This window comes from Mesoplodon mirus (genome assembly GCF_964341445.2).
Source record: "Mesoplodon mirus genome assembly, chromosome: 2".
Taxonomy (NCBI): domain Eukaryota; kingdom Metazoa; phylum Chordata; class Mammalia; order Artiodactyla; family Ziphiidae; genus Mesoplodon; species Mesoplodon mirus.
Genome location: NC_138977.1, coordinates 17,349,850 through 17,373,596, shown reverse-complemented (window position 1 = coordinate 17,373,596; position 23,747 = coordinate 17,349,850). Strand labels below are relative to the sequence as shown.

The window sequence follows — 23,747 nt, the reverse complement described above, 5'->3', positions numbered from 1 at the left end:
CAAAGCATGAGTTAACTTTGTTTAAGCTACCTCATATTTTCTTTTTAGACTGGGGTTTAATTTTGCAAAAGTAGGTTACTTCACTGCAGACTTTGTACTCTGGGATGTGTCTGAGGCAGTAAGACCTAATCTTTGGTAAAGATTACTCAAAATGGGAATTCCCTGGCGGTCCAGTGGTTAGGACTCGGCGCTTTCACTGCCATGGGCCTGGGTTCCATCCCTGGTCAGGGAACTAAGGTCCTACAAGCTGTGAGGTGTGGGCCCCCCATCCCCAAGGCAAAAAAGATTATTCAGAATGAAGAATGTTGATTTTTTTTTTACATCTAATTTGGAGATAAGAAAGTCTCTGTAAACACGTTTTTATAGCAGTATCTGGAATTGCAGAACTTTGTCATTCCACTGTTGCCTCTCCTCCCCTGCCCCACTCCTCCCCCCATTCTCTTTTTCCTGTGTCGTCTCCCAGCTTTTTTCATTGTCCCTTCATTTCCTTTCTAATCCTCTCTCTAACCCATTCTCCCTCATCATAAATTTTTTTTTTTTGGCCACGCTGCACAGCTTGAGGATCTCAGTTCCTCGACCAGGGATTGAACCTGGGCCATAGCAGTGAAAGCCTGGAATCCTAACCACCGGGCCACCGGGGAACTCCCAATAATTTTTAAATTTTCTCACCAAGCTCTCTTTTTCTCTGCCCTCTTTCTGCCCTCTTTCGGGGTGTGGCCTATAAAAATTTCACAGTATAATCTGTTCTCACCATCTTTGTGCCTGCCATTTAAAAATTATATCAGGGATTAAATGCTATAATAAAAGTATAAGAAGTTACTCTATTTTCTTCACAATATACATCGGCTATAGTACAGTCAGATTCCAAAGTTATACCAAGAGAGAGCTAAATTCATTACTTCAGTTTCTTATTTGTCGTTCTGTGATGAGTGGTTATCAGTTACGTTTCTGAAAATGAAACTGAGTGCCTTTCTTTTGGAAATACCAGCTTGATTTAATATTTGGGAAGTATACAAAATGTGAAGTTTTAAAATTTAAACATTATTATTACTTCGTTGGACTACAGACCAAAATGAAATTGAAAAGGCTTTAGCTTAAACAGTTGAAGTGTAAATAGGAATCTTAATAGTGAATTTTAAAATTAGTTTTCTGAGATATCCAAGGATATAGGAGTACAGGCCAGTACACTTGCCTAGAGAGTTTATTAAGAAAACAAGCTGAGTGATAGAATTAAGAACTGGTGTTTGTTTGTTTAAGGCGGATGGCAGGATGAAACCTGGCCGGATGGCTGGACAGCAGTGACGAGAGATGGGAAACGGTCTGCCCAGTTCGAGCACACCCTGCTGGTCACGGACACTGGCTGCGAAATCCTAACCCGGCGACTCGATAGTGCGCGGCCTCACTTCATGTCCCAATTTTAATTTCTCCCGAGATGGTGCATCTCAGTGATACCTTCTGGCTGTACTCTGCATTTTACTGAGAGTACAGGATGGAAGAGGAAATTTTTTATAACTTGTTTTGTTTCGACTATAGATAAGGAAGGACTACAGCATTTGATGTGTGTCCTCAAGAACTTGTCTTGGGTCTGAAAAAGCCAAGAAGAATAAAGGACGCTTTCTCAACTCCTTTCAATGCTCCCCTCTCCCCACACAAAAAAATCTCTGCACCCCTGTTTTCTCATTTGCCCTTTGAGCACTTTTACTTAAACCTGCTTCTGGTTGCTTTTATCACTGCCACAACCGGGCCGTCAGAGCCACCTGCTTTCCAGGTGAATGTTGGAGATGAGAATCCCTGAAACTTTAGCAACATATTTTGTTCCCGATTTTTTTTTAAATTATATATGTATGGAAATATATATGTATACATTTTAAATTCCATATATGTAATTACCAAACACTATGTGACCTGGGGTTTGTGTTGATTCTGACAGGGTTCTATGCTGTCGTAAATGGACCCATCATTTGCAGTGATTTAATTCCCAGCTGGGAATCGGCCTCCCTCCTCCCCTGCTAATTTACCCTCGTAATTGTGTGTAAGGAAGCACTCGGTCAGTGAGACTTTCCAGTGTGGACTCTGTGTGCGTGAATGGCTATGGCAAAATTCACTTCGGAAAAAGATGATCAGGTTTTAAAAAATCTGGTTTATGGCAAAAATAGCCACGCTCCAAGCGGAAGCTGGCTGTTGCAGAGAAGGGGATTTTTGTGATACGTTGCTATTTCAGACCTCTGTTTGGTCATAATGGTAGGAAAAACACTCCCTTCCCCGCTCTCTCTTATTTCAAAGGCATACCTTGGAGATATTCAGAGAAGGGTGGAGGCTACACTGTGGAGGCTGATGGGGAAAGACAGTTCTGAAATCTCTCCAGCAGTGAGCAGAGTCTGGAAGTTCTAATGTTTAATAAACCTGGTGGGGATGAGAAAGGAACTCCTTTGAAATTGGACTGTCGCCTTGCAGGGATTCAGCTGTCCTTGGTGTGCTACCACAATTCTCCTTTACGTAGTTGGGAACCTCATTAGAAATGACCTCAGCTGCCCAACGCCTGTGTTCCTTTCAGTAGTTCAGTCCAAATGGGAGTGCATCCAGTGAAGACATATCAGGTCAAAGTCATTGTCATTAGAGTGTACTTGATTACTAGGTATCTGGTAAGTTTATTCTAAGATAATTTGATACCACTGACATGTTACATTTGTATGAGAACATCTTTCCCAGAGTGCCTCAGACCTTTATTGCTTTAAAGGAATTATGATAATGTTTTCATTACTTTTATTATTTTAATGATTTAGTAAAGTGGCTGAATCTGGTATGTGTGTGAAGTTTTTTATCAAACTGTAATATTTGTGAATGGAATGCCTTGCAATATGAATGTTAATATAATGTGTAAAGGGAGATTAAAAAGTTTGAATGACTATCCCACCATCTAGTCGTTAACTTTGCTGCATTTGTTGGGGATTTCAGAAGGAAGTGGTGGGAATGGGGAGGCTAATTTCATAATCTAAAATAAAATTTGAGTAAAAATACTTTTTTAAGTTGAATGTCTATATACAAATTCCAGTACTGTGTTTAGTTCAGCAGTCTACCAGCAGTATTTGAGATGCAACCATATTTCTGAGATAGTTTAAGGCGGAGATTGCTGCATATGTAAGGCAGCATTTTATGTAGTGATAGTGGAATTAACAGTGTGGGCTTACTCAGTGTCTACTATTAGAAAATAAGCTCAAGGAAAAAAGTCTTGGTGGGTAGTTTTTTGTTGTTGTTGCTGTTAAAAGATAAACACCACACTGGTGATGGTGCTTTTCTCGGTTTGGGAGATTTTAAAACAATATGTCCTCTAGTCTAATTGTATATGTCTGATTACAAATGTTTGTTTACCAGGTTTAGATGAGAAAACATCTAGGGTAGTTTCATCATTCTGGCAACTTCTCAAAAATGTCAGTGTGTTAACTTTTTATTTTTTGTATTAACTTTAAAATAATCCTTTTTTTCCCCTGACAGTCCTTCATCCCCCTTGGAATTATAATTTAGAAGGGAAAGGTGTTTGCCTTTTATTTTCATTTTATGTCTTTTGCTGGTAAAATGTATAAAGGTACATTAGAACCCGTTCACCAACACCTTTATATTACTTGCCATCCACATGCCTAAATGAACAGGAAGAGGGTGTTTACGAATTTGCCATCTTAGCTTGATTCCTCAGTTTGTCCTGTCACCACTTCTGGCTTTTCATTGAGTTTGGTTCAATTTGAGAGTGGGATGCTCCAGCTTGCTAAAGCTCCCAAATGCACCCTCCTCGTATCTGTAAGTTATTTCTGTCCTACCCACCCACCCGCCGTTGTTTTTTTTTTTTTACTTCCAACTTTTAATTTTGAAAATTTCAAATTTACAGAAAAGTTGATGGTACAGTGAAATAACCATATATCCTTTCCCTGTATTCAGCAGTTGTTATTGCGTCACATCTCTCTATATAAAAAGCATTTTTCTTTTGAGAGAAATGGCATTGTCCTGCTTCACCTGCTACTGTTGCAGTGTGTCTCTCTTAAAACATACGGACATTTCCTACACAATCATAATACTCTTGTCACACCCAAGGAATTGAATATTCATAGAGTTATCTAATGTATAGTACACATTCAAACCTGAGGCTCAGTTTCTCCCCAAGTGTACTTTAAAGCGTTTGTGTTGTTTAAAATGCAGAATCCAAACCCATGGCATTTGGTTGTCATCTGTAGGTTTTTTTTTTTTTAACTCTAGAACAATCCTTTCACCTTTTTTTTATCTTTTATGAAACTGACTTGAAAAAGCAGGCCAGTTAGCTTGTAGAATTCTGTGCTTCCCCGATTGTTCCTCATGAGTAGGTTCAGGATAAATGTTTTGGCAGAAGACTCCAGAGATGGCATGCGGTGTGTCCCATTCATCGCATCGCATCGCATCACATCACAAGGCACATACTGTCATTGTCACATTATTGCCAATATATGTTTGCTCACTAGGTTTCTTTCAGATGTTCTATTTTAAGATCCCTTTCTTAAGCAAATAATTTGGGAGGAGATACTTGGAGACCATTTGGATATCCTGTTCACTTAATGATTTTAGCATTCATTAATAATCCTTGCCGGAATCCATTATTTTGTTACATTGGTGGCTGCAACTTGGGACTTTCTAAATCTAGCATTCTGTCTGCATTTATTGGCTGGCACTCTTTTACTAAGAAGCACTTAATTTTGAGTATCAGTGTGGGCTCATTGTTTTTAAAAATACAATTAATTACTCTGGTCTGTATTTGGCCAGTGGAAGCACTTTTAAGCTTATTTATGGGTCATTTTGTTCTGTGCCTATTAGTCTTTGAGCACATTCTTGCTTTTTGCCATATCAAGATGTTCTAGATTTATCATACACTTTTCCTGCCCCAGCCTGGGAATTGGCTACTTCTCCAAGGAGCCCTAGTTTCTCTTCATGGGGAATGGTATTTGGAAATCAAGATCTGGGTGCTGCTGGGGTGTCATTGCTCCTAGGGCCGTTCAGGGAACAGAGCCAGCAAATGCATTTTTTATAAATCATGAATTCATTCTGATACTTTGATTTCAAATTTAACACTAATCTTCCTCACCCCTCCCTGTTCCATATTTGTATCTTCCTTCTCCCATGGTGAGAACTTTGGTTCTGAACAACATTAATGTTTACTGATTTGCTTGATTCTACATGATGTGTAAAATTATTTTAGAATTACTATACCAAAATCACTACCAAAAATGTAAGTGTAAAAGTTGTGATTGTTCTTATTCTTGGAACATATTTCACTAAGCGGGTACAGAGTATTGGTTTAAAAGCTATTTGAAGTAATTAATTTTGATCCTGCAGTATTCTAAATTTCATAAACCAGGAAGTTACTTTTCAACAGTAAATGCAGTGAATCTTGGGGGCAAAGCATGCTATACAGGTGAGGAAGATGTTTTAGCGGTCTGGGAGTTAGAAATACTGGAATCAATTGAGATAGTGTGATATGATTCTGTCTACATTTGATGGTGTGTGGCTTCTACCAAGTTCTCTAGCTACCAGAGGAGCAAATTATACCACTTGTAATGTGGATGTGTAGCCTATTTTCAGTACAGAGTAGGAAAAAAACATCTGGACATTGTTTTAGGAACAGATTGTTTCACAACACAGGCTGCATTATGCTGATATTCTAAAAGTTATTAATGTGTTTTGCTTCATTTAAAAAATGAACATCTAAAGAAAGGCAGCACAGGTTCCATGCATTGAAATTCTGTGGTCCCACTGTGTTTGAACTCACAAGCAGCCTTTGGTGGCAGCCTCCTTCCTTACCTCTTTTTCCTTTTGGTGCTAAGTACGAAAAAGAAAAACAGTGGTTTGCATTTGGTTATCTTGCAAAAAAAAGCCAGGAGTCAGGTGGCCTTGGCCACCTGTTACCTGCTGCTTTTCATTTTGGGCACTGTGGTGAGCAACAACAGAACTGTCTGTATATGGTAATTCTGTGACTACATTAAAACGTGTCAACACTGGTTTTTATCTCACTAAAGTGTGCCCAAAAGTCAATATGCGGAGCATTCAAGAAGGGCTTCCTGGAAAGATTTTCACTTACCACTGATGTTTGTTGGAGTTCAAAGTATTTTAATAATTTTTCTTGTGAATGTCCAGCCTTTTTACTATTGCGAAGCTTTTAGTAGAATAATTGCTTCCATCTCCTGGGTGCTTGGCCCTTTTACTATTACTCCAGCCTCCTCATTCAACTCCCAACAACAAACACATGCCAAACTTGTAGGCACATTTGCACTGTGGTGTCATGAGACGATCACGAGATCAACAATCAGGACACTAGGGCTCTGAGTTCTCTGATTTTTTTAAACTAGTTGAATGGCTTGGACAAATCACCGTATTTCTCTATGGAGGTATCCTATTTGTGTAATGACACCACAACTTATCAACTGTTTTATTCTATATATAATGTGACTATAAAGCGAATTTGCTTTATTTCAGTACTTGGGTCAGACATCAACAGAAAATTCAGAATAGAATTTTTCAAACTTTACCAGTAAATCTGAGCCCTGGGTGATTCTGAGAAAACAAAATAGCCAAGGATAAGAACTTTTAGTATTAAGATGTAGATTTAAGAAAGAGAACAACAGGTATTTTAAAGCAAATTTCCACTGTTTTATCTTGTTTAACATATCTAGATATTTTTGGTAGTCAGGAATATTTCAGTCCATGTCTAAACTCTGGGTAGTTCTGTGGTGGATTAGCGCTCCTTTCCTGAAGGGAGCATGTTACATATTACCTCTTAATGAATTCTGTTACGATGTCCAGTTTGATAAAAAATCAATCTGCTTAAAAGCCCATCCTACTTGCTCTGTTCCTATAAAGTTCCACCAAAAGAAGTTTGTATAATGGAGGACTTTGTACGTACCGGTTCACTGTGCTGGTTTACTTCCTAGTTGTTTCTTTAAAGATATGACTTCCTTGGTATAGTTCTATGTACTTACTATCTAAGTAACTGTTTAAATACACTTAATGTTTTCCAAATGTGTTTTCTGTCTGTTTTTTCTACAGGGTATTTGCTGACAGAGAATCTGATCTTGCATGTTAATTGAAACAAAATTGGCTGAGTGCAAAGTTGGTTTTTTCCTGGGTCACAAAGTATCTCTAGGCCCAAAGAACTGTCAGTTGCTTTAGGACTTTGATCATCCACCTACTTGGGAGATTGGTAGCCATGCAGAAAATGTTCTGAAGCATCTATGCATGTAAAAATATGTTCCCTCTTTCCCAGATCAACGAAACATTTGGAGAATCATGAGCTACATTTAATTTTGCTTTGAAGTGGGATAAATGGAAGTAGCATCGTGTTTATCTTTTGGAGCTGTTTTTGTTTAAGCTGTATACACATTAACTGGCTCCATTGTAACAAAGTTTGGATATAATGCAGTTTTTTCCCTCATCTCAATAACCTCATCATTCCACAGGTTCTACCTTATGTTAGTTCTCTGTGCATGTAATAAAGAGCTCATTCCAAGTCAGACATGGAATTCCAAGTCAGCCTGTATATGGACTGTCTTTTTACAGTGAACATCACTAGGTGGGTTAAATAGAAAGCAGAATAGCCCAACATGCTGAAAATGGAAAAGCAGGAAAGATTTGAAAAATGCCAAGTATACCAGCATTTTCAATGAAAAACAAAAAGCTGTTAAAAGATGCATCCTAATATTGCAAAATTTTGGATCCTTAAAAATTTTTTTTTACTACCTTTCATGAAATATACAGCAGAGGTTAGCGACTTGTGTTAAAATTATATACCTTTTATCCAAGAAAGCAATTTAAACATAACTTCAAAAAATTCCCGACAATACTTCTAAGGTGGTAGAGTCCTAATTTTGGACCAGGATAGATTTGCTGACACGCACATAGTGAATGTTTTTTAGCCCTATGTTGTGTATGTTCTTCCAAAAAATATTTGGTTCTGCAATATACATAACAACCTAGATGCCATCCAAGAGGATGTATTAAAAGTATCTTAACAAGAAATACTTTATACCTATAGTTCCATGTTCCAAGAATCTTTGTATTAAGGATCTTGTAAGATTGATTCTTAATACTGGTTCTTTGAAAGAGACAATTGTGTTTTCAGCCAGGAAATGCTCATACTTGTTAAACTGAATTAGCTGGCTCAAGACTGTGTACATGACTGTGACAGAAAAGTAAACTCCCTAATTGGCCAGCTACAAGAATTGGAGTTACATTATTTTACTATCTTAAAATTATTTTCTCATTATTGGCGAACATAATGTTTGCCATTCTCATTCAAGTATAACTCATGTATGAGAAGAAAAATAAAGGGGAAAAAATTATTAGTTCTCCTCCATTATTACCCTATATACCCATTCTGTTACGGCAATAATATACTTTGTTCCTGGAAGGCTGAGCTAAAACAAACCAGAGTAAAGCACACTTCCTACAGCTAGGGTAGAAGCTATTTTTATTCTCCTGTTCTTCCAGTTCACCCAGAACAATAGGTTGGAGCCATCTGGGCCCCGACTGGGTCTCCAGCCCTCTCGGTAAAATGAGAGAAGCTAGGTCATACTGCCTAGTCCTTCAGATGCACCAGAGATCCAAAAAAGAAGTCCTGACCATAACTGCCACTTTTCCGGTTTTCAGTCAACTAAATAATGCTCTCAGGAACACAAACTTTGGGAGTAATTAAGCTACATCAGTCAAAAGAATTAAAACAAGAAAAAAGCACATGGTTTCAATCCAACCAAAAGATATGTGCATGGCATATCTGATGTCCTGATACAAAAACAGTCTAGGGCCTCCCTGGTGGCGCAGTGGTTGAGAGTCCGCCTGCCGATGCAGGGGATACGGGTTCGTGCCCCGGTCTGGGAGGATCCCATATGCCGCGGAGCGGCTGGGCCCGTGAGCCATGGCCGCTGAGCCTGTGCGTCCGGAGCCTGTGCTCCGCAACGGGAGAGGCCACAACAGTGAGAGGCCCACGTACAGAAAAAAAAAAAACAAACAAACAAAAAAAAAAACAGTCTAAACTATGCTATGATGTAGAAAGAAAAGGCACAGAATAGGCGAGGCGCCGTTCACACGAGAGTCGGTTGGTTCCTGTATCCCTGTCCCCGCCTTCCTCGCCGTCCTGTCGATATTCCTGGAGAACACCTACGTGCCCCGCGCCTCTGTGCCGGACGAGCTCCTCTCCGATCTCACCCAGCAGCTGGCGCAGGGCACGGGCAAGCCGGCGCAGTACATCGCGGTGCACGTGGTCCCGGACCAGCTCCTGGCTTTCGGGGGCTCCAGCGAGCCGTGCGCGCTCTGCAGCCTGCATAGCATCGGCAAGATCTGAACCGCTCCGACAGCAAGCTGCTGTGACGCCTGCGCGTCAGCCCGGGCAGGATCTACATCAACTACTACGACATGAACGCGGCCATCGTGGGCTGGAACGGCTCCACCTTCATCTGCACGTCGCGCTCCGGACTCCCCTGCCCCAGGCCCGCAGCCCGCGCGCCCCGCCCCCAGCGACCCCACCTCCCGGGACGGAGAAATAAACGGTATGGAGAAGGGAGAAAAAAAAAAAAAAAAAAAAAGGCACAGAATAGTGTTAATAGTATTCCTTTATGTTAATTTAAAGTATATGTATAAAATGCTATTCATAGAAACTTCTGGGAAGATACATAAACTGAATAGTGGTCACCTATTTTTGGGGGGGAGAGGGAAGTGTAGCTTTTCTTTCTCATGCAATTTTCTCTATTTGAATGTTCTAACTCTTGGATGTATTGCCTTCATGTATTTATTTTTGTGTTAATGGATCACCTGGATGGTAAGACTATGCATCATTTTCGCTTGCTTCTTTATTCTGCTCAGGGTAAAGAAACCTAAATGTTACTTAACAACAGCACCAGGAAAAGGCTGATAGATGTGACTATATTAAAATAAAAATTAAGAAATATAAAATATATTAAAATATAAAACTTACAAAGGATTGGCATCTAGAATAAAGAACCCCTAAAAATTACTCAGAAAATGCGAAGTAATCCAACAGAAAAATGGGCAAAGGATGTGAACAGATGCCTCACAAAAAAGGAAATACAAATGGCCAAAAGAATGAAAGACTTGGGACCTCCCTGGCGGTCCAGTGGTTAAGACTCTGCACTCCCAGTGCAGGGGGCTCAGGTTCCACCCCTGGTCGGGGAACTAAGATCCCACCATGCTGTGTGCCACGGCCAAAAAAAAAAAAAACACAAGAAGACTTCAGTCATTAAGGGAAATGCAAATTAAAGTCATTTCACACCCATCTGATTTGCAAAAATGTCCAACCACATTTAAGAGCAATTTGACAATTTCTAGTAAGGTTTAAAATGTGTTTATCCTATGGTACACATCCTCCGTAACTAACGCACTGAGCACAATGTACAAGGATGTTCCACCACAGTGTTGTTAGCAATACAGAAACAATTTGGGCAACTACTATATGCCATCAACTGGAGACAGATAAATTATGGTAGTTCGTATAATTGACTACTACTGCACAGTACTAAAATTAATGTATGGGAGCATCACCTACAACAGGGATTAATCACAAAATAATGAGTGAAAAATGAAAGCTGCAGAATGAGACAGTATCAGGTTTAAAACATGTATGACGATACTGAAGACTAAAGGGTTTACGGATACGTGTAGTCGAAGTATGGCAATATGCATGGGAGTGGTAAACACCCGATTCTGGATGCGGACTATACCGCAGGAGAGGAAAGGCAAAGTGGTCTGGAAGCGTAAGATGTTAAGATTTGACAAAGTAAGTGCTGGAAATTTGGGTATTCAGTATATAAATATTTTCCATATGCTTGAAATAGTTCAGAGTGACCAACAACACATATATACCTACTTAAGCTCAGAAGGTAGTTTCAATGATGAATTTGTGGGCCAGATGTCATACTAGGAATTAGGAGTCTAAGTCTGAACAATGCATGGTACCGCCCACAAGAAGATAATCTCACAGAAGCAGATCTGGGTTCTGATTAACTGTGCCACTGCTGATTGGAGGAATCTGTTCTTCAGTAAATGGGCCTGAGACCCTTAAAAGTTAAGCGAAAGTTACCAAGGACAGTAGAAGACAAGGTTCAGATACTCACCACCACCCTTCTTCCTCCATCTTTCCTTTAAAGAATGAAGATAATGGGGAGAGAAACCATGAGAAAGAATTTGACATACAACAGAGCTGACAACTTCCACACATATGCAGAAGTTCCTTTTATTAGGTTAAAAATATTCCTTAATGAGCCAGCAATTATTTATGCGAAGAAGAGTCCAGAAAACAGACTTATGACAGTATTAGCCTTGTCCTTGATTAGACATTTATGAATTTATACAGAAAACATTATTCCCCAGTCAGTTAATGAAGGTCTAAGAAGCTGTGAACTTGAAAGAGCTCCTTCCTGCTTATCTGGCTGCTCCAATCAGACCACAAGACTTAAGTTACAAGGATGGAAGAATTTTTCTCTTTTGAATTTAAAGCTTTAAAACAGTTCGGATGCTGTAAGAGAAGAAAGCAATAAACAGGTTCTGAATGATTTCTTTGAAGACCACTAAAACTGTTTTTTTTACCCTTCTCCCTCCATAAGCCCCAAATCATTACCACATTCTACACTACACAGCTAAAGAGAAAGCTCACCTCTTTCCTGCATGCAACAGTTCAAAGGCTTTGTTAATTTGGTCAAAAGGCAAATTGTGAGTCACAAATTCATCAATCTTTATTTTTTTGGACATATATTCAGACACCAACTTTGGGATGCTTTCTACACTCTTCCATCCTGAAAGAAATCATACATCTATTCATTAATTTTTCCAACAAATCTCTACAGTATGCTTATTACTTAGTGGGTGACAAAGACATTTAAGAGAATGAATTTTTTCACGAACTAAAGAGGAATGAAAAACTTCAAAATCAGCATAGAGAGGAAGAAGAAATGCACATCTTTAATTAAGAAAAAAGTAAATGCCTTTTGAGCACTTGCCTTTTTCTGTATTAAGGTTTACTAAAATCTCATTAAATCTTAATGGAGATTTTTAAACCATACAGGATAGAACTCTAGAAGTCTCAGAATAAGCTTATTTAAGTCCACAACAGCAAAGATTTCTGTAATCGTGAAATTCAAGGAAGAAAAAAACTGATGTGATACATGACTATTTCTGTGGTTTTAATTTCAACAATAAGGATACCATCTCAGAAGAGAAAACTGAAATTGAAAAGCAAAGTAGGTGATCTTTAGTTACAGGTTACGATTTTAAACAAAATCAGATCCTTCAATTTCTCACTTGTATTGAAAGAAGCAGTAAACCAACAAAGAAGCCTTCCCACCTTTTAAACCAGGGAGTCTTTGGACCACATTTCAAACCTCTTTTGAGCCTTTCCCAAATCTCCCTTCTTGTGTCCTCTACCAGTTACCCTTTCCTTCCAAACTGCAGTGCTTTTTTTTTCTCCTTTAAATCTCCTGGTAACTGAGACAACCACAGCCACTGCCATTCCCTAAACTAAAACTTCTGTTTACATTTGTGAGTCATATTTTAGCAACACCCAGGGGGCCCCAAGGCTCCAGCTTATTTCCCAACAAGCATGTGCTTGGATGAGGCTTCAGTGAGAGGTGACTACCAACCCCCCTGGCTCAGTCTCCTGGACGAAGAACACCCTTTCAAATACAGCTATGGACCCTGAGATGATGCCCCTGAGCTGCACGTATGGCTCTGAAAGTCTGTTCTAAAATACCCAAGTGTGGCATACGTGTAGCGCTTTGGAAAAGAGGGGTTTAGTCAGCTTGACATTTGCCTTGACAAATTCTGTCATATAAAGAAGGAGAACTGTGGCCAAACCCCTCATTTTTCATACTTTCCTAATCTTTTCTTCTGGCCTTGAAAAAAAAGCTGGCATAATATGAGGCAGGGGACACTTTGTTAAACATAGATCATTAAAAACTCATGCTATTAGAGAACAGACTTGAGGACACGGGGAGGGGGAAGGGTAAACTGGGACGAAGTGAGAGAGTGGCATGGACGTATACACACTACCAAATGTAAAGTAGATAGCTCGTGGAAGCAGCCGCATAGCACAGGAGATCAGCTCCGTGCTTTGTGACCAACTAGAGGGGTGGGATAGGGAGGGTGGGAGGGAGATGAAAGAGGGTGGGGATATATGTATATGCATAGCTGATTCACTTTGTTATACAGCAGAAACTAACACAGCATTGTAAAGCAATTATACTCCAATAAAGATGTTAAAAAAAAAAAAAAAGAAAGGCAAATTCTTGGGGGAAAAAAACCTCATGCTATGTAATTCTCTTTCCTTAGGAGGATGGTAAGGATATAAATATATTTTTAAAAAATCTATGAAAAACTTTAGATTTCATTTATTCACAACAGTTGGGATATACAAACATGTTTTGATGTCTTTTCTCTTCTCTAGCTGAGCAACCTTGAAAAAGGTGGAAACTTTCTCAGCATTCTGCTGGTAGTTAGGCAACCCCAAACAACCATGTACTTTTAGGATCATACAAGGGAAAAATTATCAGTCTGGCAGCTTTTCAATTTTGTTGTAAGGTTTTGTCAAATTTAATATTTTCAGTTTAAGACTTAGTATTGGTTACTGCTGAAATAAGTACTATTCAGATGGAAGTATGATCACATCCAGGGATCACTGCATTCTCTGGAAAAATGAGTAAAAAGTGCCAATAACCTATGTAAGTCTACAACATGGCACAGGGTGGCTGATACTGTTGTTTGCTTATCCTGTAAGCAGCTTCTCACTCCTGACCTACCCTCAACTATTTCATTAACGGAATATTAATATTTTTTTCAATGTGTAAGAAGTAGCCTTGTGTTTCAGAAGAAGCTGAGCACCTCTCCCGTCCCAGGGGTAAATATTGAGTGGGATTAAAATTCTGCCAATGGAAGTAACAAAAGAGAAAATGTACTCATCTCATCCACCAAATTACCTCCAAAGGCAGTGCCTTTCCACGTGCGGCCTGTTACCAGCTGGAATGGACGAGTGGCAATTTCTTCACCTGAGGCAGCTACTCCAACCACCACGCTGACGCCCCAGCCTTTGTGGCAGGCCTCCAGCGCTGCTCTCTGCAGGCAAATCACAGAAGTCAGTGCATTGTGCTGAGAATATCTGCTTCCCCAGAAACTTCCGGGGGAGAGGGTGGTGGTACAGAGCTTTATTAGAAAAATGGCAACAAAACGACCAAAGTGAGTATTTAGTAAGTTTAATTTTATTGAACAATTTTAACAGGTATTTAAAAAAATTTACGAACTTGGCTCAACACTGACACAAATTGAAAGAATTTAAAGCTTTCATTTGTTATTTTAAAAAGTAAATCTTAGCTCAAAATTCTAAAGGCAGCAGGCAGAGAAGTAACAGTTATACTTCTGCTGAGTGTCTACTTTATGTCAGGTACCTACGGTTACTATCTGCATTTTACACGAGGAAACAGGTTTAGAGAAGTTAAGTAGTTGCTCAAGGTCACTGAGTTAGTAAATGGACATATATCTAATTCCAAAGCCCATGTTCTCTACAGCTGCATCATTTTGCCTTTTCATTTAATGAAACACACTCTGAGATTTAAGTGTACACTGAAAGGCAAAGAAACATTTCCCTTCATCTTTCCCTTGTATCATTTCCAATTTCTAGTTCAAGTAGTCATTTTCCCTTCTAATAATTCTTATCAGGGAATTCAAGACTTTTCCTTTCCAAAACAATTTTTGACCTTAATTAAGGAAATTACATTAAAAAAATCAGCCTCCCCCCCGCCCCACTTGGAATGAAGCCAAGCATACTCACCATGACTTTAACGTTACCAATACACTCAAAGGAACAGTCCACTCCCCCATCAGTCATCTCAACGAGCACTTCCTGGATAGGTTTACTGAAGTCCTGGGGGTTAATACACTCAGAGGCCCCGAACTCCTTAGCCCTTGTGAATTTATCTTTATTGATGTCCACACCAATGATCCGGGATGCACCAGCCACCTTACAGCCCATGATAACTGCCAATCCAACTCCTCCCAGGCCAAAGACGGCACAAGTTGAGCCAGGCTCCACCTAATAGTAAAGATAGTCTATAAGGTACTCATTTCACAAGAGTCAAGGAAATCATTAGGTTTCTTACTGTTTGGGCCAATTTCACTATTCCAGCAAGGCTTTGTTGTATGAAATTAGAAGGTGGATGCTAAAACCCAGGCCAACACTTACCTTGGCAGTGTTCACAGCAGCACCATAACCAGTTGAAATGCCACAACCCAGAAGGCAGACTTTATCCAAAGGGGCTAAAGGATCAATTTTAGCAACAGAGATATCAGCCACAACTGTGTATTCAGAAAATGTGCTGGTTCCCATGTAATGTAAAATTGTCTTTCCTTTACAAGTAAATCTGCTAGTGCCATCTGGCATTAATCCTTTCCCTTGAGTGACTCTAAAGAAAATAAAAAAGGAAGAAGGTAGGGTAGAATCAAGTTTCCTAAAATGCACAGGAAAAAGAAATCAATTTTAAAAATGACCAGTAAACAGAAGAATGTGCTAAGACCAGAAGTTTAATTTCTAATATATTCATTAATAATTTAGCACCTTTCAGCAATGCCTTATTAGGAAAACTTATAAAAGAATTATAATCTTACCTATCTTTTCCAACATTCAATATGCTTCTGGATTATACTGTCAGAGTACTGAAATAATTTTAACAGGTACAATTTATGGATCAGATGAAATGATTTTAAAATTCCATCATAAAACTCTGTGAGCAAATATAACTTCATAAAGCCAAAACCAGCATCTACACAGCAAAGATTACAAGCAACTATCCACATCAGCTGATGAAAGTAGATGTCCACACTGGCTGATTTAGATCTTTCAGGAGGCCTATTTCAAAAGTGTAGCTCTCACCACTGATATGATACATGGTAACAAAAATTATTTTTGATATCCTAAATAGGTGATGTAACATCTTGCTTAGGAACATGGGCCCTAAAGGCAGACACACTTGTGCTCAAATCCCACGTGCTCCTGGGCAAGTGAATTAACTTTTGTGCCTTAGTTTCCTCACCAGAAAATCAGAGAAACCTATCTTTCTTAGACATTGCTATAAAGATCAAATGAGGTTATGTAAAGCATTAGCACTGTGCCTGGCACAGAGTGCTTAAAATGTATGTTATTTTAACAAAAATAAACACTACAATTTGATGTACATTCTTGGACAAATCCTTTGGAATATATGTGAATAAATAAATATATATAGATGAAGAAAAATGGATTGCCTCTGGATTCAAGAATAAGTACATTTCCTTTGAGACAAAAACAAAAATATGATCCGAAACAAAGAACAAATAGTGACAAAGCTCTACCATAAATAACTTGTATCTTTATGAGAGCAAGTTAAGTTTGTTTAGCTCTGAATGTGAGAAATTGCTCCTGTCCCAGAAGAGTTTCTTGAACAAAAGGTGATATGGGATGTATTTTAAGCTTTGAAAGGACTTGTCCTTCTAAAAGGTTACAGACAGCCACAAAAAAAACCTATTACTGTTATTATATATCTGACGTGTCAAAATTTTTTCAGACCGTGTTTGGAATACCCTTTCAAAGTGACTAGTTTTTTTTTCTTTTTTTTGGTTCTAGCTTTTTAACTGGATTTACGTGATAAAATAAATGGAACCTTATTTCCAAAAATAGAACTAATTTTGTCAATGGCATTACAAAAAAATGCAAAAAACAGATCTCCCAAACACTGCTGGTGGGAGTATATCCCATGACACAGCAATTTCAATCCTAGGGAAATACCCAAGAGAAAGTTGTGTATATGTCCATCCAGAGACACATATGAATGCTTATAGTGGCATTAATCACAACAGGTCCAAACTGGCAGCAACGTAAAATGTCCATGAACAGGAGAATGGATTAACAGTGATTATTTGGAATGGAATATGAAAGAAACAAAAGAAAACCACTGATGCACAGAGCAACCTGGATACATCGCACAGACACTATGAATGAAGGAAGCCAGACGAAAGAGCACATATTGCGTAATTCTGTTCATATGAAGCTCTACAGTGAAAGATACCAAAATAGTGGTTAGCTCTGAGGGAGGCAGGTGTTGACTTGTATGGGACATGAAGAACTTTGTGGGCTGCTGGAAGCGTTCTCTATCTTGATCTGGGTGATGGCGATAACTATTAGGTGTGTATATGTATAAAAATTCATGGAGCTGTACACTTAAGATTTTGTATACTTGTAATTACTTCATTATATGTTCTACTTCAATAAAAAAGACAAAAAAGGGGTGAACAGACACAAGATCTTAAATGCCTCGAAGTTCTTTTAAGTTACCTTGCTACAATCAAATAACCACCTTTTCTGTGTCAAGAGGTTACGTTATCTCTTGTAGTCTTCCCCAAACCTTATGAGCTAAGTTTTATTACTTCGATTTCATGGACAATAAAATGGCTCATAAAAATGACTTCATTTAATTTCATAAGCATGTCCCTCCTTACTACATATTTTGGCAAATTTAGCCTAGTGTTATGGAAAGAGAACGGGTTCAGAAATTTGTGAGGTACCTCTTAACAGCTGATGATGCTGAGCACACCAATTAATTTCTGCGTCTAAATTTTCTCATCTATGAATATAGTGATAGCAGTGATAATGACAGGTTGCCCTTAAGATGGAAAGAAATAATTCATGTAAAATGCCCTGTATAAATTGCCACGTAATTACTGATTTTCATGATATGATCATGATTAGTGTTACCTCTTGTTTTAAGAATAAAACAAAAAGATACTAACCTTATCTTCTGGCAAAGGTTCGTTTGAGGATTTAGACAAAATTTGCACTCTCCACACTGTGGGATGTAAAGTGGGATGACAGTATCACCTGGAGAACAAATGCAAGGACGTTATCCTGAATAGGTAGCATCTGATTCTAAATGAATCTATCAGCCCCTGCAAATTCCCACTTTTTTAAAATTTAAATTTATTTATTTTTGGCTGCGTTGGGTCTTGGTTGCTGTGTGCAGGCTTTCTCTAGTAGTGGCTAGCGGGGACTACTCTTCGTTGCGGTGCATGGGCTTCTCATCGTGGTGGCGTTTCTTGCTGTGGAGCATGGCCTCTAGGCCCGCGGGTTTCAGTACTTGTGGCTCGCGGGCTCTAGAGCGCAGGCTCAGTAGTTGTGGCACACAGGCTTAGCTGCTCTGCAGCATGTGGGATCTTCCCGGACCAGGGCTCGAACCCTTGTCCCTTGCACTGGCAGGCAGATTCCTAACTACTGCTCCGCCAGGGAAGTCCCCCAAATTCCCATTTGCAGCTTTGCAAAGTTAACAACTTTAAGACCTAGAACTTTACCTACATGACATCATTCAGACACTGCCTGACTATGCAAAAATTACAAGCTTCAAATTTTTGTCTAAGTGAAACTTTTAAAACAGTAAGTGGAGAACAAGGAGGTCATGTGCTTCAAAATACTGACTCAATGCATCTTCAAAAATTCTCGCTTAATTGGGCAAAATTTGCTTTGGAGATGTACTTAAACCATTTCAGATAAACAGCAGTCTGCATAATCAGAGAGAAAGAAACTCTCAAATATTTGTGCTTTCCAGATGAGGTGTATAAAATCAATCTTGACAACTTACTTAGGCGATAACTTATTCACAAATAAACAATGTATAATTTATCAGAAACATAATTTCCCTAGAGAAATAAGCCAAAATTGTAAAATAAGTGATTCAAATACTCTCCTTACCTGCCTTCAGCTTAGTAACTCCTTCACCAACACTTTCCACAATTCCAGCACCTTCATGTCCCAAGATCACTGGAAAACTCCCTTCAGGATCAGCCCCACTCAGGGTATAGGCATCAGTGTGGCAAACTGCAGTGGCAATAATCTAACAGGGTATTAAAGAGTGTCTAAGTGTGTGTGCATGCGATTCAGAGTGAGGCATAGGTGGAAGCACTTTTACTTTAATAACATATTTTATTGATTAGAAGATACAATTCTTTCATATTTTAACCTCTCTAAAATCAGCATATGCTTATACTCTATGGCATCTTAATTAGAACTGGCAGCATTTTCTTAGTGGTACTTAAAAGTAACAGTGCATTTATAGGCAATGAAACATGGTACATCTATTCTCCTTTTCAGTGCATGTTAGCAGGAGAAGGTAAACAAGGTGATGTTTCGGGCACTGTGCCTTCTGGTGTGGAGAGGAACACCACCTGTGTGCAAAAGCAGGTGGAGCCCATCTCACTGCTGGCCTCCTCCTAACTGTTGGGGAATGCGATTTCTAAAAAGGTATTGACTGTTTCTGAAATACATCAGCCTGCTTGGTCTGGGCCAAAACTCAGAGCTTTCATTGGAACCACTCCCCTTTTAGCAGCCACACACAATTTCTACTTAAATAAGCCCTTTATCCCGATTTCTCTAGCCTTCAAGCATCTCTCATTTTTCCAAACTACCAAAAGCACAGAAAGGAAAAGTCTTGGGGGTGTCTGTATTTATGCTTCTATGCTTCTCACAAATACATCCGATTACAATGTAACATTCTTAGCTGTTTGTTAGCAGTTTCCCAAGAAAGATTGCTGAACTCAGTGTGCCCCATACGTCTCATTTTAGTAGATCCAGGACCAACATTTTCTTTTTTAGTAGCAAAATCACAATCAGGCTGATTTCTGAACTTAAAGAAAAACATACACACTAGTCTAAGATTTCAGATTCCTGGGCCTGGGTTGAAAGGATCGAAAAAGTTATTTGGCTCTGGCTTCTCGACCTGTTAAGTGTGACTCCTGGGAACATGAGAATTGGGAGGTGGGATGGGGGAAGTATACTCCAATTCACAGCAAAAAACGCTTATTTTTTCTAGAGGTTAGTTTTATTCAATGTTCACTACTTTAAAGCACTGATTTTATATCAGAACAAGTACAGAGGAGAATGCCAGAATATCCAGCTGGCTGCCCTGTGCAATATGACTCTCTCCAGGGGTAACTTCAATTTCTCTGCCACAGCAGAGGTTGAGAAGCACTGGAATAATGAATCCCCTGAACCCTGGCCTTGTCTGCAAGGGTCAGTACATTTTAAAGCTCTCTTAGCAAGCTTACTTCACTTGCTTGTTGGTCTAATCAATTAGGAACCTCTTCCCAAATCTTATTTGAAGTTTCTTCTAACAATCCAAAGGCCATTTCTTTCTTCTTTTGTTTCTAATGTGTCATCATACATTTTAACTCATGGGATCAACAGAAAGGGGAGCATCCTACAAAGCCACCTTAAACCCAGGCTACAGAAGATAAACTGCAGTAATCCCATGATCCATGGAGAAGGCTGCTCAGCACAACACCAAAGCTAAAAAGATGGAGAAGAGTGCTGCAAAGGTGAGAGGGATAAAATAAGAGGCTGTGATTCCAAGGTTGGATGACTTTCAATAACTTCTCCTTGACACTGTCCTTTGGGATTTCTCCTCTGCAGACCTCAGAGGACTCATCTATCCAGAGACCTAATTGTAAGCCTTTTTTTCCCAGTGCCTTAGATGTTTCATTACCTTTATTCGAACTTCATGAGCCTTTGGGGGTGCCACCTCTATCTCCTCTATGGAGAGAGGCTTTCTAGCCTCCCAGGCAACGGCAGCCTTGCATTTGATAACCTGAAATGGGGAAAACAGAGCAAGATGTTTATCCTCCTGAACTAGTAACAAACTACTTATTAGTTAATTTAGATGCTGGTGAATGCTAATCTTAGAAAGTATATCACAATTCACAAAGATACATATAACTCTAAGTGATATGGAGCACTGTCTGGCACGTGTTTATACTTCGTATAAATGATATTCATTATAAAGACTGAATTGAGATGACCACATGAAGAAGTTTAATTCGGGAATTCCCTGGCAGTCCCGTGGTTAGAACTCGGCGCTTTCACTGCTGGGGCCCAGGTTCAATCCCTGTTCCAGGGAAACTAAGATCCCTGCAAACCGCATGCCCCCCCCCCATAAAAAAATAAAGTTTCACTCATCAAATATTTAATGACCCTCTACAATGCATAAACAGGAGCTGGTTAACAATACAGGTTCCAAGAAAATCTGATTCAGCAGTCTGGATACAGGGTCCAAGGAATCTGAATGCTTAAGATGTGCCCTACGAAATTCTTTCGCTCAGGCCGGTTTAAGTAACACTGGTTTAGTGCAAAACTGCACGGTGGGAGGGAGCGTAAGGAAAAGTATCAGAATGCGGGAATTTAAAAAAACCTACATCTATCCCTTTCAACTGTGCTATCCAACACAGTAGCCACTTGCCACGTGTGGCTTTTGAGCGCTTGAAAAATGGCCAGTCTGAACTGAGATAAGCTGTAAGTAGAAAATATACCCAGATTTTGAAGAGTTCGTATAAAAAAATTAAAATATTTCAATAATATTTAAAAAATATTGATTACATGTTGCGATAGTATTTTGACTACATTGGGTTAAGTTTTAATCCAATTTAATACCGTTTTATTGTGGCTAATAGAAAACTTAAAATTATCTATGTGACTCATACTGTATTTCTATAGTATAGTGCTATTTCAGAGTCTAGTCAGTACACTCCTCCTTTACCAGAGAATGAAGTGTAACGAGGAAGGTTTTGACTCGTTCACATAATGCTTATGAAACATGTTCACAGAATAAAGATTGCACTGGGTTTATAGGAGACAGACTCGAAAGCCAACAATTACAAAAAGTGTGATTTAAGTGTGATTTATAGGCACAAAGTGCTACAGAATGCAAAATGTGGAGACAGTGTAACTTTGGTTGGTGGGTTTGGGAAAGCGTCACTTTTAACTGGGATGCGGAAAGATGAGGAAGAGTTAGTTACATAAAGATAAAATATCTACATATAGAGTGACTGTGAATGGTGAATATGAAGCCCCTTATACAGTCCTTGACACAGTGTAGCTCTGCAGAAATAAGGTGGTAGTTATTAGTAGCAAGAGAACAAAGAGTAGAGGAAAAGAACTGAACTATGTAGAAGGATGAGTGGCTTGTGTTAATTGGCTAGGCTGGAAATGATCACTTTTAAAATTAAAATGTAGATATTAAATCTGATCAATCAATCAATCTGGTAAAAAAAAATTCATACACTGCATTTAGAATCTTTTTTCACCTCAATGTACCATAAATCTCAAAACAAAATTCCAAAGGTAAAATTCAGAATACTAACAATGAAGTCACATATTCTAGAGATCTGAAGCAACAAGAATAAATCATCCATAATCTAATCTTTTAAGTCCCTCCTCCACCCTTTTAAAGGAGTTTAACCTTTTCCTGTCAACGACAATTCTAAACAAAGCAAAGCCCCACGCTAAATCCACACGCAACTGCTCTCCTTCAACATCTGAACTATCACAGGAATTATAATTTTTCACATTCTCTGCTGAAGACATTTGGTAATAAGGCAAAAAACCTGCCAACTTGTTAAATCTGAAAGATCGTTTAGAATTTACCATTTCTATTCAAGTACAAGTCTTTTTAGAAAATCTCTTGTTTACAAAGCATTAAAACAATCAGCAACTTTAGACGGATTAATCATATTACTCATATATTTCTGCCTTTATTGTCTAATGTGTATCTCCGGAACTTGCAATAATAGCCTGTTGCACAGGGTTCGGAACCCCGGCTCACTATGTTTAGTGTTATCACTAAGCACGACCAACCACTAAGCCTCAAGTTTTTGGTCTGTAAAATGGGCTACTACCTTGCACAACTGTTATGTGAAGATTAAAGTAGGGTATGTATAAAGCTCTGGTGCCCAAGTGCTCCAAAACGTTACCGAAAGGGCCCTTAGGAGCCTTCCAAAAATACATTCCTTGGGGGCACAGTAATAGCTCAATTATGAACAACTATCGTGAAAAACAGGCAACGTAGGGGCTAGGAGCACGGGCTCTGGCTGCAGCTTTGCCACCTGAAAGTATGGCCCCGGGCAAGTTACTTATTTTTGTGTACGCAAGGCGTGGCGGCCCCTAAGCCACCCCCAGGACACCAGGCTAGAGACCGACTCCCCCCCCACCTCCACTCTCCGGTTCTCCCCACCTCCACCCCGCTTGGGCTGCCCCAGAAAGAAGCAGCAAAAACCCTCCCACGAACGGAGCGGAAACAAAGCTTCCTCCCTCCCTTCTTGCTGAACCGCTCGCCCGAAGCCCCGTTTCAGCTCCGGCAGCCGGAGGCCGTCTCCGGGCCAAGCCCCGCGCGTCTCCCCCTCACCTCCTGCCTACCCACCCCGGGCCTCCCGACCCCCGACCCCCCACCCCCGGCCAGAGGCCCGGTCCTGCTCCATGGTTTCCCTCCCTCCCTTCCTTTTCTGGACTCAGCCAGCGTAGCAGCTGACAATACCTGGCTCGCCATCTCCTCGGATTCCGGTCAGCGCGAAGCGAGGACTCGGGAGGGGTCCCACCACAACGAAAGATCGAGGATGTAGGCGGGGCGTGCGTCCGGCTGGGTCCCGACTGCGCCGGGGAGAGCGTGAAGGCGGGGTTTGCGGGGGTCGGGACGTGAGGGGCGGGGCCTGCGGTGCGGCCCGGCCAACGCGCCAGCGGAGGCCCAGGTGGTCTCGCGGGGAGCTGCAGGGGTTTCAAGGAGGCTGGGTGGCGGCGGCCGCTTCGTGAGCCACGTGACAGGCTCCCTGCACTATATCTGTCAGGAAAGGGTTTCCCCGTGTGACTGTAGCCCAGGCAGCGTCGATAAAGCTTACAA

At 40.0% G+C, this 23,747-nt stretch overlaps 2 protein-coding genes and 1 pseudogene across 3 annotated transcripts in view; 2 read left to right on the top strand and 1 right to left on the bottom strand.

The window, feature by feature from the left end:
- Positions 1 to 3,046, top strand: part of METAP1 (methionyl aminopeptidase 1) — a 65,941-nt gene extending 62,895 nt beyond the window's left edge. The window contains exon 11 of the mRNA XM_082638023.1: positions 1,258 to 3,046. Coding sequence (XP_082494149.1) covers positions 1,258 to 1,421 — 164 coding nt within the window. The 3' untranslated portion in view covers positions 1,422 to 3,046. The remainder of the gene's footprint in view (positions 1 to 1,257) is intronic.
- Positions 2,568 to 11,225, top strand: LOC309815594 (annotated as a pseudogene). The gene is made up of 5 exons: positions 2,568 to 2,642; positions 8,500 to 8,558; positions 9,058 to 9,554; positions 10,684 to 10,798; positions 11,169 to 11,225. The product of its transcript is annotated as an uncharacterized misc_RNA (transcript).
- On the bottom strand, positions 11,223 to 23,499 carry LOC309813456 (alcohol dehydrogenase class-3). The gene is made up of 9 exons (XM_082638332.1): positions 23,388 to 23,499; positions 20,568 to 20,669; positions 18,779 to 18,920; positions 17,827 to 17,914; positions 15,248 to 15,467; positions 14,837 to 15,097; positions 13,989 to 14,124; positions 11,675 to 11,813; positions 11,223 to 11,536 (listed from the first exon to the last, which is right to left on the bottom strand). The coding sequence occupies exons 1-9, from the start codon at positions 23,397 to 23,399 to the stop codon at positions 11,512 to 11,514; spliced, it is 1,125 nt and encodes a 374-aa protein (XP_082494458.1). The 5' UTR covers positions 23,400 to 23,499; the 3' UTR covers positions 11,223 to 11,511.
- Positions 23,500 to 23,747: the final 248 nt, after the last annotated feature.

Excerpts from the sequence above, each read along its gene's own strand:
- LOC309813456 (XM_082638332.1), bottom strand. Across the intron at positions 15,468-17,826 it reads AACCTTTGCCAGAAGATAAG|AGTCACTCAAGGGAAAGGAT; the intron begins GTTAGTATCTTT and ends TATTTTCTTTAG. Across the intron at positions 14,125-14,836 it reads TTGGTAACGTTAAAGTCATG|AGAGCAGCGCTGGAGGCCTG; the intron begins GTGAGTATGCTT and ends ATTTGCCTGCAG.